Source organism: Scyliorhinus torazame, chromosome 27, assembly GCF_047496885.1.
Source record: "Scyliorhinus torazame isolate Kashiwa2021f chromosome 27, sScyTor2.1, whole genome shotgun sequence".
NCBI classification, from domain to species: Eukaryota; Metazoa; Chordata; class Chondrichthyes; order Carcharhiniformes; family Scyliorhinidae; genus Scyliorhinus; species Scyliorhinus torazame.
The window spans coordinates 5,817,187-5,832,475 of NC_092733.1; the positions used below are offsets into that span (position 1 = coordinate 5,817,187).

The 15,289-nt window shown below is 49.9% G+C and overlaps 1 protein-coding gene across 5 annotated transcripts in view; it reads left to right on the forward strand.

Moving 5' to 3' along the window:
* Positions 1–15,289, forward strand: part of LOC140403151 (coiled-coil domain-containing protein 159-like) — an 87,767-nt gene that overhangs the window by 22,340 nt on the left and 50,138 nt on the right. For 2 of the 5 annotated variants that reach the window (XM_072490837.1, XM_072490839.1), the window contains 6 exons: positions 908–984; positions 5,840–5,873; positions 5,984–6,102; positions 9,223–9,304; positions 11,389–11,593; positions 12,849–12,916. In XM_072490837.1, the coding sequence (XP_072346938.1) occupies positions 925–984; positions 5,840–5,873; positions 5,984–6,102; positions 9,223–9,304; positions 11,389–11,593; positions 12,849–12,916 (568 nt within the window). In that variant the 5' untranslated portion in view covers positions 908–924. The remainder of the gene's footprint in view (positions 1–907; positions 985–5,839; positions 5,874–5,983; positions 6,103–9,222; positions 9,305–11,388; positions 11,594–12,848; positions 12,917–15,289) is intronic. The other 3 variants (XM_072490838.1, XM_072490841.1, XM_072490840.1) reach the window with 3 other exon arrangements.

Sequence of the window (15,289 nt, forward strand, 5' to 3'; positions counted from 1 at the left end):
CTATCTCGCAGAGCGATAAGGGAAAATAGGAAAGGTAGCAGCAGCAACCCGGGGGGGGGGGGGGAGGACTCATTTGGGTCCTCAGGGGTTTTATGTGTGTGTTTATATACGAGTTATTTATATTCGATTTTACGAAGTTACTATTTCTGTTGTTTCTTATTTTGTTGTTGGCAGTTGCCGTTAGTTAGCATATTATTTATTTAAAAAACGATCAATGTATATATTATTACAAAGTTGTAAAATGGGAAATTTTTGTTTGATCGAAAAACTTTAATAAAATATATTTAAAAATTAAAGAAAATACATTTCCGTGATTTCAATGAAGAGTCACACAAGATGGCAGCATGTGTCAGACTGCTTTACAATCCGCTAGGCTGCGGAATTTACACCTAGAGTCAATTTTGAAAAATCTCTTCATTTCACAATATCCGCTAAGACAGCACAGAGCACTGAAAGTTTGTTTGAACTTTTTCACACTAAACCGTGCAACTTTCTCAATATATTTATTAGATGTATTAGATTTATTAGGAACAAGGTAAGTGAGAGTTAATTGTATTTTAATGAAATGGAAAGTAATTTTTGGGCAGTGTGTTTGCTGAGAGGAACTGGGAAGCTTTGAGAGGTTCTTGGGACCCTTATCAGCTGCGTCACCGCTGGGTCAGTCCTAGAACCCCCTCCCTAACCGTGTGAGCACCTCCACCACACAGACTGCAGCAGTTCAAGAGGCAGCTCTCCACCACCATCTCCAGAACAACTAGAGATGAGCAATAAAATACTGACCTTGCAGTGGCGTTCACTGAGAAGAAATTCTTCACAAAATCAGTGAGATTGTAGTAAAGAGAGAAACAATTTGTAGTGAAAATATCGCTGAAATGCTGTGATGGATTTTTGTGCTTTGCTTTTGCAGTTTGTTAAATTTGAGAGATGAATACTGATATTTCGCTCATGTCTCGGATAGTGACAGATAATGATGGGGATACGATGGTAAGTCAGCGCTTCTCAATCTGGGAGCACGTGCCTTGTGTGGCTTTGAGGCAACAATGTGCAAGGTTAGAAGTGGTAAGCTGAGAGCGTCATGAGGACTGCAAGGGACAGCCAGTACGAATTCTAGTCATAGTCTCTTTGCATCCTTGGTGTCATATTTGACCCTGAGGTGAACTTCCGACCTCATATTTGTGTCATCACTAAGAACGCCTATTTCCACCTCAGTAACATTCTTCGACTTCACCCTGTCTCGTTTCACCTGCTGCTGAAACCCTCATCCAGGCCTCTGGTACCTGTAGACTGAACTCCTCGTGGCTGGTCTCCCACATTCTACCCGCCATGAACTTAGAGGTCATTCAAACCCCTGCTGCTCATGGTTCAACTCTTATCAAGTCCCATTCCCCTATCAGCCCTGTGCTTGCTGGTCGACACAGGATTCCAGTCCATCACCGTCTTGATTTTAAAATTCTCATCCTTGTTTTCAGATCCCTCCATGGCCTTGCTCCCTCCCTATCTCTGTAATCCCTCCCAGCCCCACAATCCTCTAAGGTATCTGCACTGCTCTCATTCTGCCCTCTTATATTCCCAATCCTAATTACTCCATCACCATTGGCCATGTGTTCAGTTGTTTAGGCCCCAGGCTTGCTATAACCGCTCCACCTCTCTCTCCTCCTTAAAGACACTCCTTAAAACTCTCTGACCAAGTTTTTGGTCATCTGATCTAATTCCTCCTTATGTGTCTTAGTTTTTTTATACTCTGTTTTGCAATGTTCCTGTGAAGCATCTTACATTAAAGATCCAGGATGCGATTTACTGGCCGTGTCCCCCGGAATTGGGGGCCGCTCCCAGAATCCCCCATGGTCGTTACACCTCCCAACATCTAACCAGCTCTCGCGAGACATCGTGATCCGAATCCTGTCCACAATGGGCTGGACCCAGCCTCTCACACTTGGGTGAGTTTAGAAACTCTCTGAACCGTGCTGCCCCCGGATTGAACAGCCACCCGGCCTGTACCAGCCTCGCCAAGGAGACATCAGCCTGGCGCCGTTTACCAATGGTCCCCACAATGGCACCCTGGCACTGCTGGTGTCACCTGGGCATCTTGACAGTGCCAGCTGAGTGCCACTCTGGCACTGCCAGGGTTCTCAGGTGGCACTGCCAGGCTGGCAGGGGCACTGGCAGGGTGCCAAGCTGGTATGTTTTCCGCACCGGATCAGGCCAGGGGGGGTGCCCTTGCCCGTATGCGGGGTGGGGGGGGGCCATGTTGAGGGGGGGTTTGAGAGATGGGGCACCATTTAAAAATGGTACCGCGATCTCCTGCACTGACCGAGCAGAGCTCCTCAGTGCAGGGAATGCCGCTAAGTGTAGTCTCGGTGGGGCGCTTCCCGCTTGGGCTCGGAAAAATAACAGTGCCGTTAGATAACGGGGTCGTGCTGGGAACGACCCCGCCAATCTCACCCAGAATGCACTCTAGTTTTTTTTTAGTTAAATCGTTTGCACTACGTAAATGTAAGATGTTGTTGTGTTGTAGAACCAAGTCACAGGATGAGGATAGTAAAACCCAATGCCTCCGTGCCGGCTGAAAATAAACTCTCCAACCAAACCCCTCTTTCCAATCTGTAAATTACTTCAGTTACCTTTTCAACATGGCCGCACGGTGGCACCCTGGCTGGCAGTGCTGCCTCCCACGCCAGGGACCCGGGGCCGCACGGTGGCACCCTGGCTGGCACTGCTACCTCCCACGCCAGGGACCCGGGGCCGCACGGCGGCACCCTGGCTGGCACTGCTACCTCCCACGCCAGGGACCCGGGGCCGCACGGCGGCACCCTGGCTGGCACTGCTACCTCCCACGCCAGGGACCCGGGGCCGCACGGTGGCACCCTGGCTGGCACTGCTGCCTCCCACGCCAGGGACCCGGGGCCGCACGGTGGCACCCTGGCTGGCACTGCTACCTCCCACGCCAGGGACCCGGGGCCGCACGGTGGCACCCTGGCTGGCACTGCTACCTCCCACGCCAGGGACCCGGGGCCGCACGGTGGCACCCTGGCTGGCACTGCTGCCTCCCACGCCAGGGACCCGGGGCCGCACGGTGGCACCCTGGCTGGCACTGCTACCTCCCACGCCAGGGACCCGGGGCCGCACGGTGGCACCCTGGCTGGCACTGCTACCTCCCACGCCAGGGACCCGGGGCCGCACGGCGGCACCCTGGCTGGCACTGCTGCCTCCCACGCCAGGGACCCGGGGCCGCACGGTGGCACCCTGGCTGGCACTGCTGCCTCCCACGCCAGGGACCCGGGGCCGCACGGTGGCACCCTGGCTGGCACTGCTGCCTCCCACGCCAGGGACCCGGGGCCGCACGGTGGCACCCTGGCTGGCACTGCTGCCTCCCACGCCAGGGACCCGGGTTCAATTCCAACCTTTGCAACCTGACTGTGCAAACTCCGCACGTTCTCCCCGTGTGTGCTGGGTTTCCTCCGGGTGCTCCGCTTTCCCCCCACGGCCCAAAGACGTGCAGGTTAGGTGGAGTGGCCGTGCTAAATTGCCCCTTGGTGTCCAAAAGGTTAGGTAGGACTATGGGGAAGGGGCTTGGGAGTGGGCCTGGGTAAGGTGCTCTTTCGGAGGGTCAGAGCAGACTCGATGGGTCGAATTGTCTCCGTTTGCACTGTCAAACCCCCATCACTTTTTCTTCAGCTTCCCTCTAATCGTTCTGCCTCCAAATCTATTCTCCCTGGTTATTGGCCTCTCTGCTAAGAAGAATAGATCATTCCTTTTTTAAAAATAAATTTAGAATACCCAATTATTTTTTTTCAGTGAAGGGCAATTCAGCGTGGCCAATCCACCTACTCTGCACATCTTTGGGTTGTGGGGGTGAGACCCACGCAGACACGGGGAGAATGTGCAAACTCCACACGGACAGTGACCCGGGGCCGGGATTGAACCCGGGACCTCGGCACCGTGAGGCAGCAGTGCTAACCACCACGCATTTTACAGTTGTGCCAAACAAACCTTGCAAAACAGTGTGGTATGGTATTCCTGTACGGAATTCTTCCAGCCGGATGATTGAGCTGTAATCTCCTCCAGCTCCCTCCACGCTGCGCTTCTTCAGCCTCTTGTGCAACCTCCATTTCTTTCATCCCACCAGCGGTCCAGGCCCTGAGTCTGGTCTTGCCTCCCTAAACCTCTCCTCCACTCCCTCGCTCCCTCCATAAGGGGCTGGTTTAGCACAGTGGGTTAAACAGCTGGCTTGTAATGCAGAACAAGGCCAGCAGCGCGGGTTCAATTCCCGTACCGGCCTCCCCGAACAGGCGCCGGAATGTGGCGACTAGGGGCTTTTCACAGTAACTTCATTGAAGCCTACTTGTGACAATAAGCAATTATTATTATTGTATTGTTAAAACCTATCTCTGTAATCAAGTCTAATCTCATATCTCCCCAACCTGGCTTGATATCAAATGTTGTCTGTTGCCTTGTGAAGGTTAATTCCATTACAGATTCTACCCCAATGCAAAAGCTAAATACTGTGGATCCTGGGAAGCTGAAATAATAGCAGGAAATGCTGGAAATATTCAAGTTTCCAAAGGTAACCTTTCCGGTTTTGATGAAAGGTCCTTTTACCAGATTAACTCTCTTTTTCTCCACAGATGCTGCCTGAGCTGATGCATTGATGCACTATCAATTACGACGAGGCGAGAGTAGAATGTAATCGAGGCTTTATTACACAGAGATGTGTGGCCTCCTACAGCAGCTTACGAAATGGCTGCTGTTCAGAGAGCGCACACATTTATACTCCACCTACTGGGCGGAGCCAGCAGGCAGGGATCTACCCCCGTACCTGTAGTACAGGGTCCTTACCGTAATAAAATTAATTGAAATGAAATGAAAATTGCTTATTGTCACAAGTAGGCTTCAAATGAAGTTACTGTGAAAAGCCCCTAGTCGTCACATTCCGGCGCCTGTTCGGGGAGGCTGATACGGGAATCGAACCGTGCTGCTGGCCTGTCTTGGTCTGCTTTCAAAGCCAGCAATTTAGCCCTGTGCTAAACACCCATAATACCCATATATACAATATAATGCAACAGTGGGGACTACCACACACATAAATCCAAGTTGTTGCTAAGCTAGCCCCAGCTCAGCCTGCTGGGCATCCCGATAATAGCTCCAGAATTGAGCTGACTTCTAACTAGCCCAACAGAGGAGGTGGCAGACAGATGAAGTGCCTGTGGCTGAGTGTGATCCATGATGATTGCCTCTGTTGGTTACTCAGAACTGTTTCAGGTAACTGGAGAGCCACTGGGCTGTGGTTAACAGGAGCGTAGCCCTCGGATCCTCCTGGTCTGGCTTCGGCCAACTGCGAGGAGGCCCTGTAAGCAACAATTACTCAAGTCGAGAAGTGATGAAGTCAATCGAGGCTTTATTAAGCAAGACTTGTTTCCCAGCAGCACAGTTACAGAATGTGGCTGCTGGGAGAACCCGGGCTCTTATACTCCGCCTTGCTGGGCGGATCCAGCAGGCGGCAGATCCAACCAGGACCCACTGCCTGTCTGCCAATAGCCTCTCGGCTTCACAGGTACCGTACTACCCCTAATACATACCACCACAGGCCCGAGAGTTCAGAAATAATTAAAAACATACGAACCATGGTTCCAAAATTCATGAAGTCGTTTAAACTGAATAAGTTATTTTGGAAGCAAGAGTTTCAAAAGATATGAATGTAAAGTGATGGAGTAACTGTTGCTGACTGGTGGAGCAAGAGGTTTATTCCTGTGTGGAGTACAGAAAGAGTAAACTTGGAGCCAGTCACCAACTTTCCCAGAAGTTATTTTTGAATCACTGATGTTATTTTTTTCCATTGTAGCAGACGTTGAAGTTTGGTGGCTGTCATCAGAAAGGTAAGACAGATATGTACTGATAATTCAGCCCACTAGCACCAGCGTTTTACAAATTAACAAGAGAATCAGGGTTTGACCGTGTGTCTGAGTAAACTCCTCTTGTTTTCCAGAGAATACATTTAATAAAGTTCGGAGCTTCACTGACGCACACTCGGCATCTCCAGCTGACAGCAAACACCTGATGGATGAGCTTGAGGTCATCAAGTTCCACATTGAAGTCCAAACAAGAGTACGGCTCAGGCAAAAAATGTTTTTTTTCTCAGTTCACAAGTTATTCCTTTTGCCTGTATGGTTACCCTCCTGTAACACAGCCCCGTTACCCTCCTGTAACACAGCCCCGTTACCCTCCTGTAACACAGCCCCGTTACCCTCCTGTAACACAGCCCCGTAACCCTCCTGTAACACAGCCCCGTTACCCTCCTGTAACACAGCCCCGTAACCCTCCTGTAACACAGCCCCGTTACCCTCCTGTAACACAGCCCCGTTACCCTCCTGTAACACAGCCCCGTTACCCTCCTGTAACACAGCCCCGTTACCCTCCTGTAACACAGCCCCGTAACCCTCCTGTAACACAGCCCCGTTACCCTCCTGTAACACAGCCCCGTTACCCTCCTGTAACACAGCCCCGTTACCCTCCTCTAACACAGCCCCGTTACCCTCCTGTAACACAGCCCCGTAACCCTCCTGTAACACAGCCCCGTTACCCTCCTGTAACACAGCCCCGTAACCCTCCTGTAACACAGCCCCGTTACCCTCCTGTAACACAGCCCCGTAACCCTCCTGTAACACAGCCCCGTAACCCTCCTGTAACACAGCCCCATTACCCTCCTGTAACACAGCCCCGTAACCCTCCTGTAACACAGCCCCGTTATCCTCCTGTAACACAGCCCCGTTACCCTCCTGTAACACAGCCCCGTTGGTAACACAGCCCCGTAACCCTCCTGTAACACAGCCCAGTTACCCTCCTGTAACACAGCCCAGTTACCCTCCTGTAACACAGCCCCGTTACCCTCCTGTAACACAGCCCCGTTACCCTCCTGTAACACAGCCCCGTTACCCTCCTGTAACACAGCCCCATTACCCTCCTGTAACACAGCCCCGTTACCCTCCTGTAACACAGCCCCGTTACCCTCCTGTAACTCAGCCCCGTTATCCTCCTGTAACAGAGCCCAGTTACCCTCCTGTAACACAGCCCCGTTACCCTCCTGTAACACAGCCCCGTTACCCTCCTATAACACAGCCCAGTTACCCTCCTGTAACACAGCCCCGTAACCCTCCTGTAACACAGCCCAGTTACCCTCCTGTAACACAGCCCCGTAACCCTCCTGTAACACAGCCCCGTTACCCTCCTGTAACACAGCCCCGTAACCCTCCTGTAACACAGCCCAGTTACCCTCCTGTAACACAGCCCCGTTACCCTCCTCTAACACAGCCCCGTTACCCTCCTGTAACACAGCCCCATTACCCTCCTGTAACACAGCCCCGTAACCCCCCTGTAACACAGCCCAGTTACCCTCCTGTAACACAGCCCCGTTACCCTCCTCTAACACAGCCCCGTTACCCTCCTGTAACACAGCCCCGTTACCCTCCTGTAACACAGCCCCGTTACCCTCCTGTAACACAGCCCCGTTACCCTCCTGTAACACAGCCCCGTTACCCTCCTGTAACACAGCCCCGTAACCCTCCTGTAACACAGCCCCGTTACCCTCCTGTAACACAGCCCCGTTACCCTCCTGTAACACAGCCCCGTCACCCTCCTCTAACACAGCCCCGTTACCCTCCTGTAACACAGCCCCGTTACCCTCCTGTAACACAGCCCCGTTACCCTCCTGTAACACAGCCCCGTCACCCTCCTCTAACACAGCCCCGTTACCCTCCTGTAACACAGCCCAGTTACCCTCCTGTAACACAGCCCCGTTACCCTCCTGTAACACAGCCCCGTTACCCTCCTGAAACACAGCCCCGTTACCCTCCTGTAACACAGCCCCGTAACCCTCCTGTAACACAGCCCCGTAACCCTCCTGTAACACAGCCCCATTACCCTCCTGTAACACAGCCCCGTTACCCTCCTGTAACACAGCCCCGTTACCCTCCTGTAACACAGCCCCGTTACCCTCCTGTAACACAGCCCCGTTACCCTCCTGTAACACAGCCCCGTTACCCTCCTGTAACACAGCCCCGTTACCCTCCTGTAACACAGCCCCGTTACCCTCCTGTAACACAGCCCCGTTACCCTCCTGTAACACGGCCCCGTTACCCTCCTGTAACACGGCCCCGTTACCCTCCTGTAACACGGCCCCGTTACCCTCCTGTAACACGGCCCCGTTACCCTCCTGTAACACAGCCCCGTTACCCTCCTGTAACACAGCCCCGTTACCCTCCTGTAACACAGCCCCAACCCAATTGGCCTCCATGTGTTCCAGCTCCAACTTTGTCATGTACTGTCACTTATCAGAGATTCTGTGCTGAATGTGCTGTTCACACTCTATCATTTTCCAGAGAGCACCTTCCTGTTATCAGTTATAGTCTCTATAATACATACCCTTGTATTATTGTATCTTCTGTTTAACACATTCAATCCTATCTTTCGTGCACATTACCTTCCCAGGGTGAGCCTGGACTCAGGGCTAACATTCCTGTCTCTAAAGGTTCGAGCCTCCAGCCCTGGAGAGTTGAGATGAGAGTGTCCAGTCCACAAATAACATCCAGCAGAGACCTCGCAACCAGTGCGAAGCCCAGAGGAGCCAGTGGGGAAGCTGAACTCTGGCCTCTGAGTGCCTGCTGGGCTAGCATTCCGGTGCAGTGAGCCTCTCCCCATTGCATCCAGCAGCCAGAGTCCAGCCGGTGCCCACCCTGCTGAAGGCATGGACAATAAATGCTGGCCGAGCCAACCAGGCCCACATGAAAGAATTAAAAAGAATGTGAAATAAGGGGCTTTATCACGGGAATAACCCAGAGCACAGTCTGCTGGATGGAAATAAGTGGAAGAAATGGTTTGTCTTGTGTGTGTTGCTGAGCACAGCAAAGAAAAAGGAAAGACTTCCTGCAAGCCATCATCTGTGCAACACTGTTAACCTGCACCTTCAGCTATCTGTTACTCTCACTCCCCCACCATGATCTGTTGTGTGTTCACATCTCTCCCCCGCACTATCTGTTGTCTTATCTCATGTGTTCCCCACAGCCGCTGTTCCTTATATAACAAATTCTTAACCTGTTCCTAATGAATCTTACCCTGTCCGTCTGTGTGCCCGATGTATTTCGAACAGCAATGGCCGTGTGGTTGGTTTCACGGTGCAGTGATAGTGAGATGTGCTGCCTCCCCTGTTCTCACAGTTTACTTTATTCCTAGACTATTGAATCCTTGAATCAAACAGTGAGCCTCCTGGCAAAGGAGCGAAGCCACCATCAGCAGCAGATCCGACTACTGGAGGGTATGTGGGACAGGGAAATGGATGTCGGCCAGACAGGTGGGACAGTGAGGGTTGAGGGCAGAGAGTGACTAGAATAGACAGGCGGCTGGGTTCAGGAATGGCCAACAAAGTAGCACCACATTTAATCTCTCGGCCAAATCTGGCACTGCTCAAACATTTGTGAACCTCTGTTATACGAGGTTCCAGTGGATCAGCACTTAGAGGCATCAATAATTATGGTATGAACCACCCAGGCCAAGATCGAGCACATTAGGAGAGCCTACAGGTGGCCCCAATATTTATGATCTTAACGATATGGCAAATATCTACTGAAATCTGGAAGGACCCGTTCAGGTTGTGGGGGTGCACGGTGGGGGGAGGGTGACGTGGCAGGGGGAGTGGAAGATAGTGGCGATGGTGTTGTGGGATTGTCCATTGTTAAAAGCCACCCCCACTCAGTGTCCCAACTCACACTTAAAGCCTATGTGGCAGGAAATTACTAATCCACTACCAATGGAGAGGTAAAGATTAAAGAACATGCATTTATAAATAGCTCCTTTCAAATCACCAAAATGCTTGAAGGCCCATCCCTGCAGGAATCGCAGCAGCCAATGTGACTACAGCAAACTCCCACAAACAGAAATCAGATAATTGACTGGCTAACCTGGGCCGGGACTCTCCGAGCCAAAATCCCGCTCGGTGTGGGGGCGGAGAATGGGGCGTCAGACCCGCAATTGGGTTCGACGCTGGGACGTGAACCTCCGGCGACCGGAGAATTGGCGGCAGTCACGTGCGCGGGGTTGACGTGGCGCCGGTCGGGGGCCATCGAAAAAGGCCCGCGCGGTGATTCTCCGCGGTCGACTGGCCGAGTTCCCGCCGGCGTGGTTCACGTATGGTTTCACCTGGCGGGAGCTCGACGTCGCGACTGCGGTGGCCGTCCTGGTGGGGCTGGTAGGATCAGTCACCGGGGGGGGGGGGGGGGGGGGGGGGCCTCCACGACAGCCAGGCCCACGATCGGGGGCTACCGATCAGCAGCCGCGCGCGATCTGGGGCGGGGGGGGGGCCTACCTTCTTCCGCGTCGGCCCGCTGTGTGGGTCCGCCATGTTGCGCGGGGCCGGCGCGGAAGTGCAGACCCACGGACGACAGTGCAGGGCCGCGTGGAGCAGTCTGCCGCTGTGCTGGTCCCCTGTGGGCCCCGGAATTGCTGGGCCGAGAGGCCCGTTGACGCCGGTGTGACACCTAGCCTCCGTTTGGAAGAATCCAGGCCCGAACATCCGAATGTGCAGCACTCCCTCAGTGTGGCATGAGAGTCTATTCATTTTATTCTGCTAACATCACCAAATATTAACCCATGCTGGTTTGATCACCATCCTCCCGTACCTCAGGCAAGGGGCCTGTTGGTGTCTGTATACTCTTCAATCGTAAAGAGAAATCATAACTGTTGCAATTCTGCTCAAGCATGAGGGCTTTAAAATTGTATCTCGGCTCGTATTGACTGAGAACAGTGAACCCAATCCAGAATGGGACAGTTTGTTTATTTATTTTCGCTTCTGAATCTTTGATTTTCTTCATAGCATCCTCCGATCTGAGGGCAATCCACTAACCTGCTCCCACACCCAATACCGCTGTCAGGCGCTCAGATTCTCCCAACAGAGGGAAAACCTTGTTTCAAATTCTCTCCTCGGTTTCTCATCATCGCCTCCCCATGGCTGAGATCGGAAATTCAATGTGAGCTAAAGCGAGTGATTGTATCCATGCCCCATTGCCAGAATGCAGCCCAATTTGCGCACTGACTCACAATGCCACCTCTACGAGATGGTGGGCCCACACTAGCACTGGGCTAAATCGCTGGCTTTGAAAGCAGACCGAGGCAGGCCAGCAGCACGGCTCAATTCCCGTACCAGCCTCCCCAAACAGGCGCTGGAATGTGGCGACTAGGGGCTTTTCACAGTAACTTCATTTGAAGCCTACTTGTGACAATAAGGCGATTTTCATTTCATTTCATTTTGTTTCCCTGACTGACACCTGGCAGATTAGTACAACAGCAGACAAGACGGAATGGCCCGCTTTGATCACACTGGCAAACTCTTTATGTCTTACGCAGCGGAAGTGAGGAGACTGAGCATGAGCAGTAATATAGAAGAGGACAGGATTAATTTAATGATAGACAGAAAGATTGAAGACTGGAAGAAGGAACTGTCGACCAACCTGACCAAAACCCAAGAGCAGGTCCAGCAAACAGAAAACCAAGTGCAGACAACAGAGAACAACAGCCATGCCGAGGAACTAGCTGCAGAAATACATGAGAGGTAAGCAGAGCAACGAGGGAGAAAGTGAAGGTCTCTATTACCAAAAAATGTATTTAAAACTTAACATAGCTCAGTGAGATCTGCTCACAGAGACCAATCCCCATTAGGCACAGGTGATCAGAGATGGGTCAGGAAGGAATAAGTGGCCAAGATTTCCATTCTTTATCAATATCAGATATGCCGATACAGTTTGGATGCCTCCCATCGCTTATCGTCACAGAGCCTCTGGTGTTTGTGGAGCCATATCCCACCTCAGCAACTCAGTGGCCATGGATTCCGACAGTACTCTGGATGGGGGCACTATCCAGTCCGCAGCTGAGTTTGATGAAACACAAACCGACATTAATGTGAAGTGCTGGACACTCTCTGAGGACCGGTACCAGTGATTCCGTCTCCAGTAGCACAGTGGTTAGCACAGTTGTTTCACAGCTGCAGGGTCCTAGGTTAGATTTCCCGCTTGAGACACATTCTCCCCGTGTCTGCGTGGTTTTCCTCCCACAGTCCAAAGATGTGCCGGTTAGGTGGATTGGCCATGATAAATTGCCCTTAGTGTCCAAAAAGGTTAGGTGGGGTTACGGGGATGGGCTGGGGCTGTGGGATTAAATGGGGTGCTCTTTCCAAGGGCCGGTGCAGACTCGATGGGCCAAATGGCCTCCTTCTGCACTGTAAATTCTATGATTCTATGAGTTTGCGAGATCCTGATTAGAAAAACAACTGCACAGAATAACTTGTATGGAATTAGATTCCGGGAGGAGAGAGCAGATTTCGGGTCATCAGGGTCAATATCTGGTGACAAGGTAAAAAAAGAGCAAAGTTGGAAAGTTATTAATGGCACTGTTGAATATTTTGTCCAGGGATGGTGAGGGAAGGAAGTCAGTGTTCCGTACAGTAACAGTTCAGCACATAATGTAGATGGGAAATTGCACAACAGAAAAATGACCAAGGTTTCTGGATAGCATGCATTTGATGGCTGAATGGCCTCCTATTGTTCTGGATTTTATGTTCTTCAACTTCAATGAACTTCAAATGCTGCAGATCGATAACACAGATTCGGGCAAAGGATTGGGAAGGTTTTACAGCCATTAACAATGGATCTGCCCACGATCTGAAATAAAATTCTCATAGACCAGAGTGACATCTGGATGATGTGGTCCATGTGGGGAGAGTTTCTATTTCACGCGTTTTAATGAAATGTAATATTTTCCTGATATTGTCCAAATTCAGGCATTAACTAAATTATTTTTGTTCCTTACAGTAAAAAGTTTTTATGGGAAGAATGTGAATCACTAAGGAAGGAAATAGAGCAAATTAACCGAAAGCTAAGTCAGTACTCTTTACCCACTCCTATTGTGATGTGTACAGCTCGGTAACATTGACAAATCGCGGCTGGGGCGGAGGTACCAGAAGGTTAATGTCACACTGGAGTTTATCAGCAGGTTAATGTCACACTGGAGTTTATCAGCAGGTTAATGTCACACTGGAGTTTATCAGCAGGTTAATGTCACACTGGAGTTTATCAGGTTAATGTCACACTGGAGTTTATCAGCAGGTTAATGTCACACTGGGGTTTATCAGCAGGTTAATGTCACACTGGAGTTTATCAGCTAGTTAATGTCACACTGGAGTTTATCAGCAGGTTAATGTCACACTGGAGTTTATCAGGATAATGTCACACTGGAGTTTATCAGGTTAATGTCACACTGGAGTTTATCAGCAGGTTAATGTCACACTGGAGTTTATCAGCTGGATAATGTCACACTGGAGTTTATCAGCAGGTTAATGTCACACTGGGGTTTATCAGCAGGTTAATGATACACTGGAGTTTATCAGGATAATGTCACACTGGAGTTCATCAGCAGGTTAATGTCACACTGGAGTTTTTCAGGTTACTGTCACACTGGAGTTTATCAGCAGGTTAATGTCACACTGGAGTTTATCAGGATAATGTCACACTGGAGTTTATCAGGTTAATGTCACACTGGAGTTTATCAGCAGGTTAATGTCACACTGGAGTTTATCAGCTGGATAATGTCACACTGGAGTTTATCAGCAGGTTAATGTCACACTGGGGTTTATCAGCAGGTTAATGATACACTGGAGTTTATCAGGATAATGTCACACTGGAGTTCATCAGCAGGTTAATGTCACACTGGAGTTTTTCAGGTTAATGTCACACTGGAGTTTATCAGGTTAATGTCACACTGGAGTTTATCAGCAGGTTAATGTCACACTGGAGTTTATCAGCTGGATAATGTCACACTGGAGTTTATCAGCAGGTTAATGTCACACTGGGGTTTATCAGCAGGTTAATGATACACTGGAGTTTATCAGGTTAATGTCACACTGGAGTTTATCAGCAGGTTAATGTCACACTGGAGTTTATCAGGATAATGTCACACTGGAGTTCATCAGCAGGTTAATGTCACACTGGAGTTTATCAGTAGGTTAATGTCACACTGGAGTTTATCAGGTTAATGATACACTGGAGTTTATCAGGTTAATGTCACACTGGCGTTTATCAGCTGGATAATGTCAGACTGGAGTTTATCAGCAGGTTAATGTCACACTGGGGTTTATCAGGTTAATGATACACTGGAGTTTATCAGGTTAATGTCACACTGGCGTTTATCAGCAGGTTAATGTCACACTGGAGTTTATCAGTAGGTTAATGTCACACTGGAGTTTATCAGCAGGTTAATGTCACACTGGAGTTTATCAGCAGGTTAATGTCACACTGGGGTTTATCAGCAGGTTAATGATACACTGGAGTTTATCAGGATAATGTCACACTGGAGTTTATCAGGTTAATGTCACACTGGAGTTTATCAGCAGGTTAATGTCACACTGGAGTTTATCAGCAGGTTAATGTCACACTGGGGTTTATCAGCAGGTTAATGATACACTGGAGTTTATCAGCAGGTTAATGTCACACTGGAGTTTATCAGGATAATGTCACACTGGGGTTTATCAGGTTAATGATACACTGGAGTTTATCAGGTTAATGTCACACTGGCGTTTATCAGCAGGTTAATGTCACACTGGAGTTTATCAGCAGGTTAATGTCACACTGGGGTTTATCAGGTTAATGATACACTGGAGTTTATCAGGTTAATGTCACACTGGCGTTTATCAGCAGGTTAATGTCACACTGGAGTTTATCAGTAGGTTAATGTCACACTGGAGTTTATCAGCAGGTTAATGTCACACTGGAGTTTATCAGCAGGTTAATGTCACACTGGAGTTTATCAGCAGGTTATTGATACACTGGAGTTTATCAGGTTAATGTCACACTGGGGTTTATCAGCAGGTTAATGTCACACTGGAGTTTATCAGCAGGTTAATGTCACACTGGAGTTTATCAGCAGGTTAATGTCACACTGGGGTTTATCAGCAGGTTAATGATACACTGGAGTTTATCAGGTTAATGTCACACTGGCGTTTATCAGCAGGTTAATGTCACACTGGAGTTTATCAGTAGGTTAATGTCACACTGGAGTTTATCAGCAGGTTAATGTCACACTGGAGTTTATCAGCAGGTTAATGTCACACTGGGGTTTATCAGCAGGTTAATGATACACTGGAGTTTATCAGGATAATGTCACACTGGAGTTTATCAGCAGGTTAATGTCACACTGGAGTTTATCAGCAGGTTAATGCCACACTGGAGTTTATCAGCAGGTTAATGTCACACTGGAG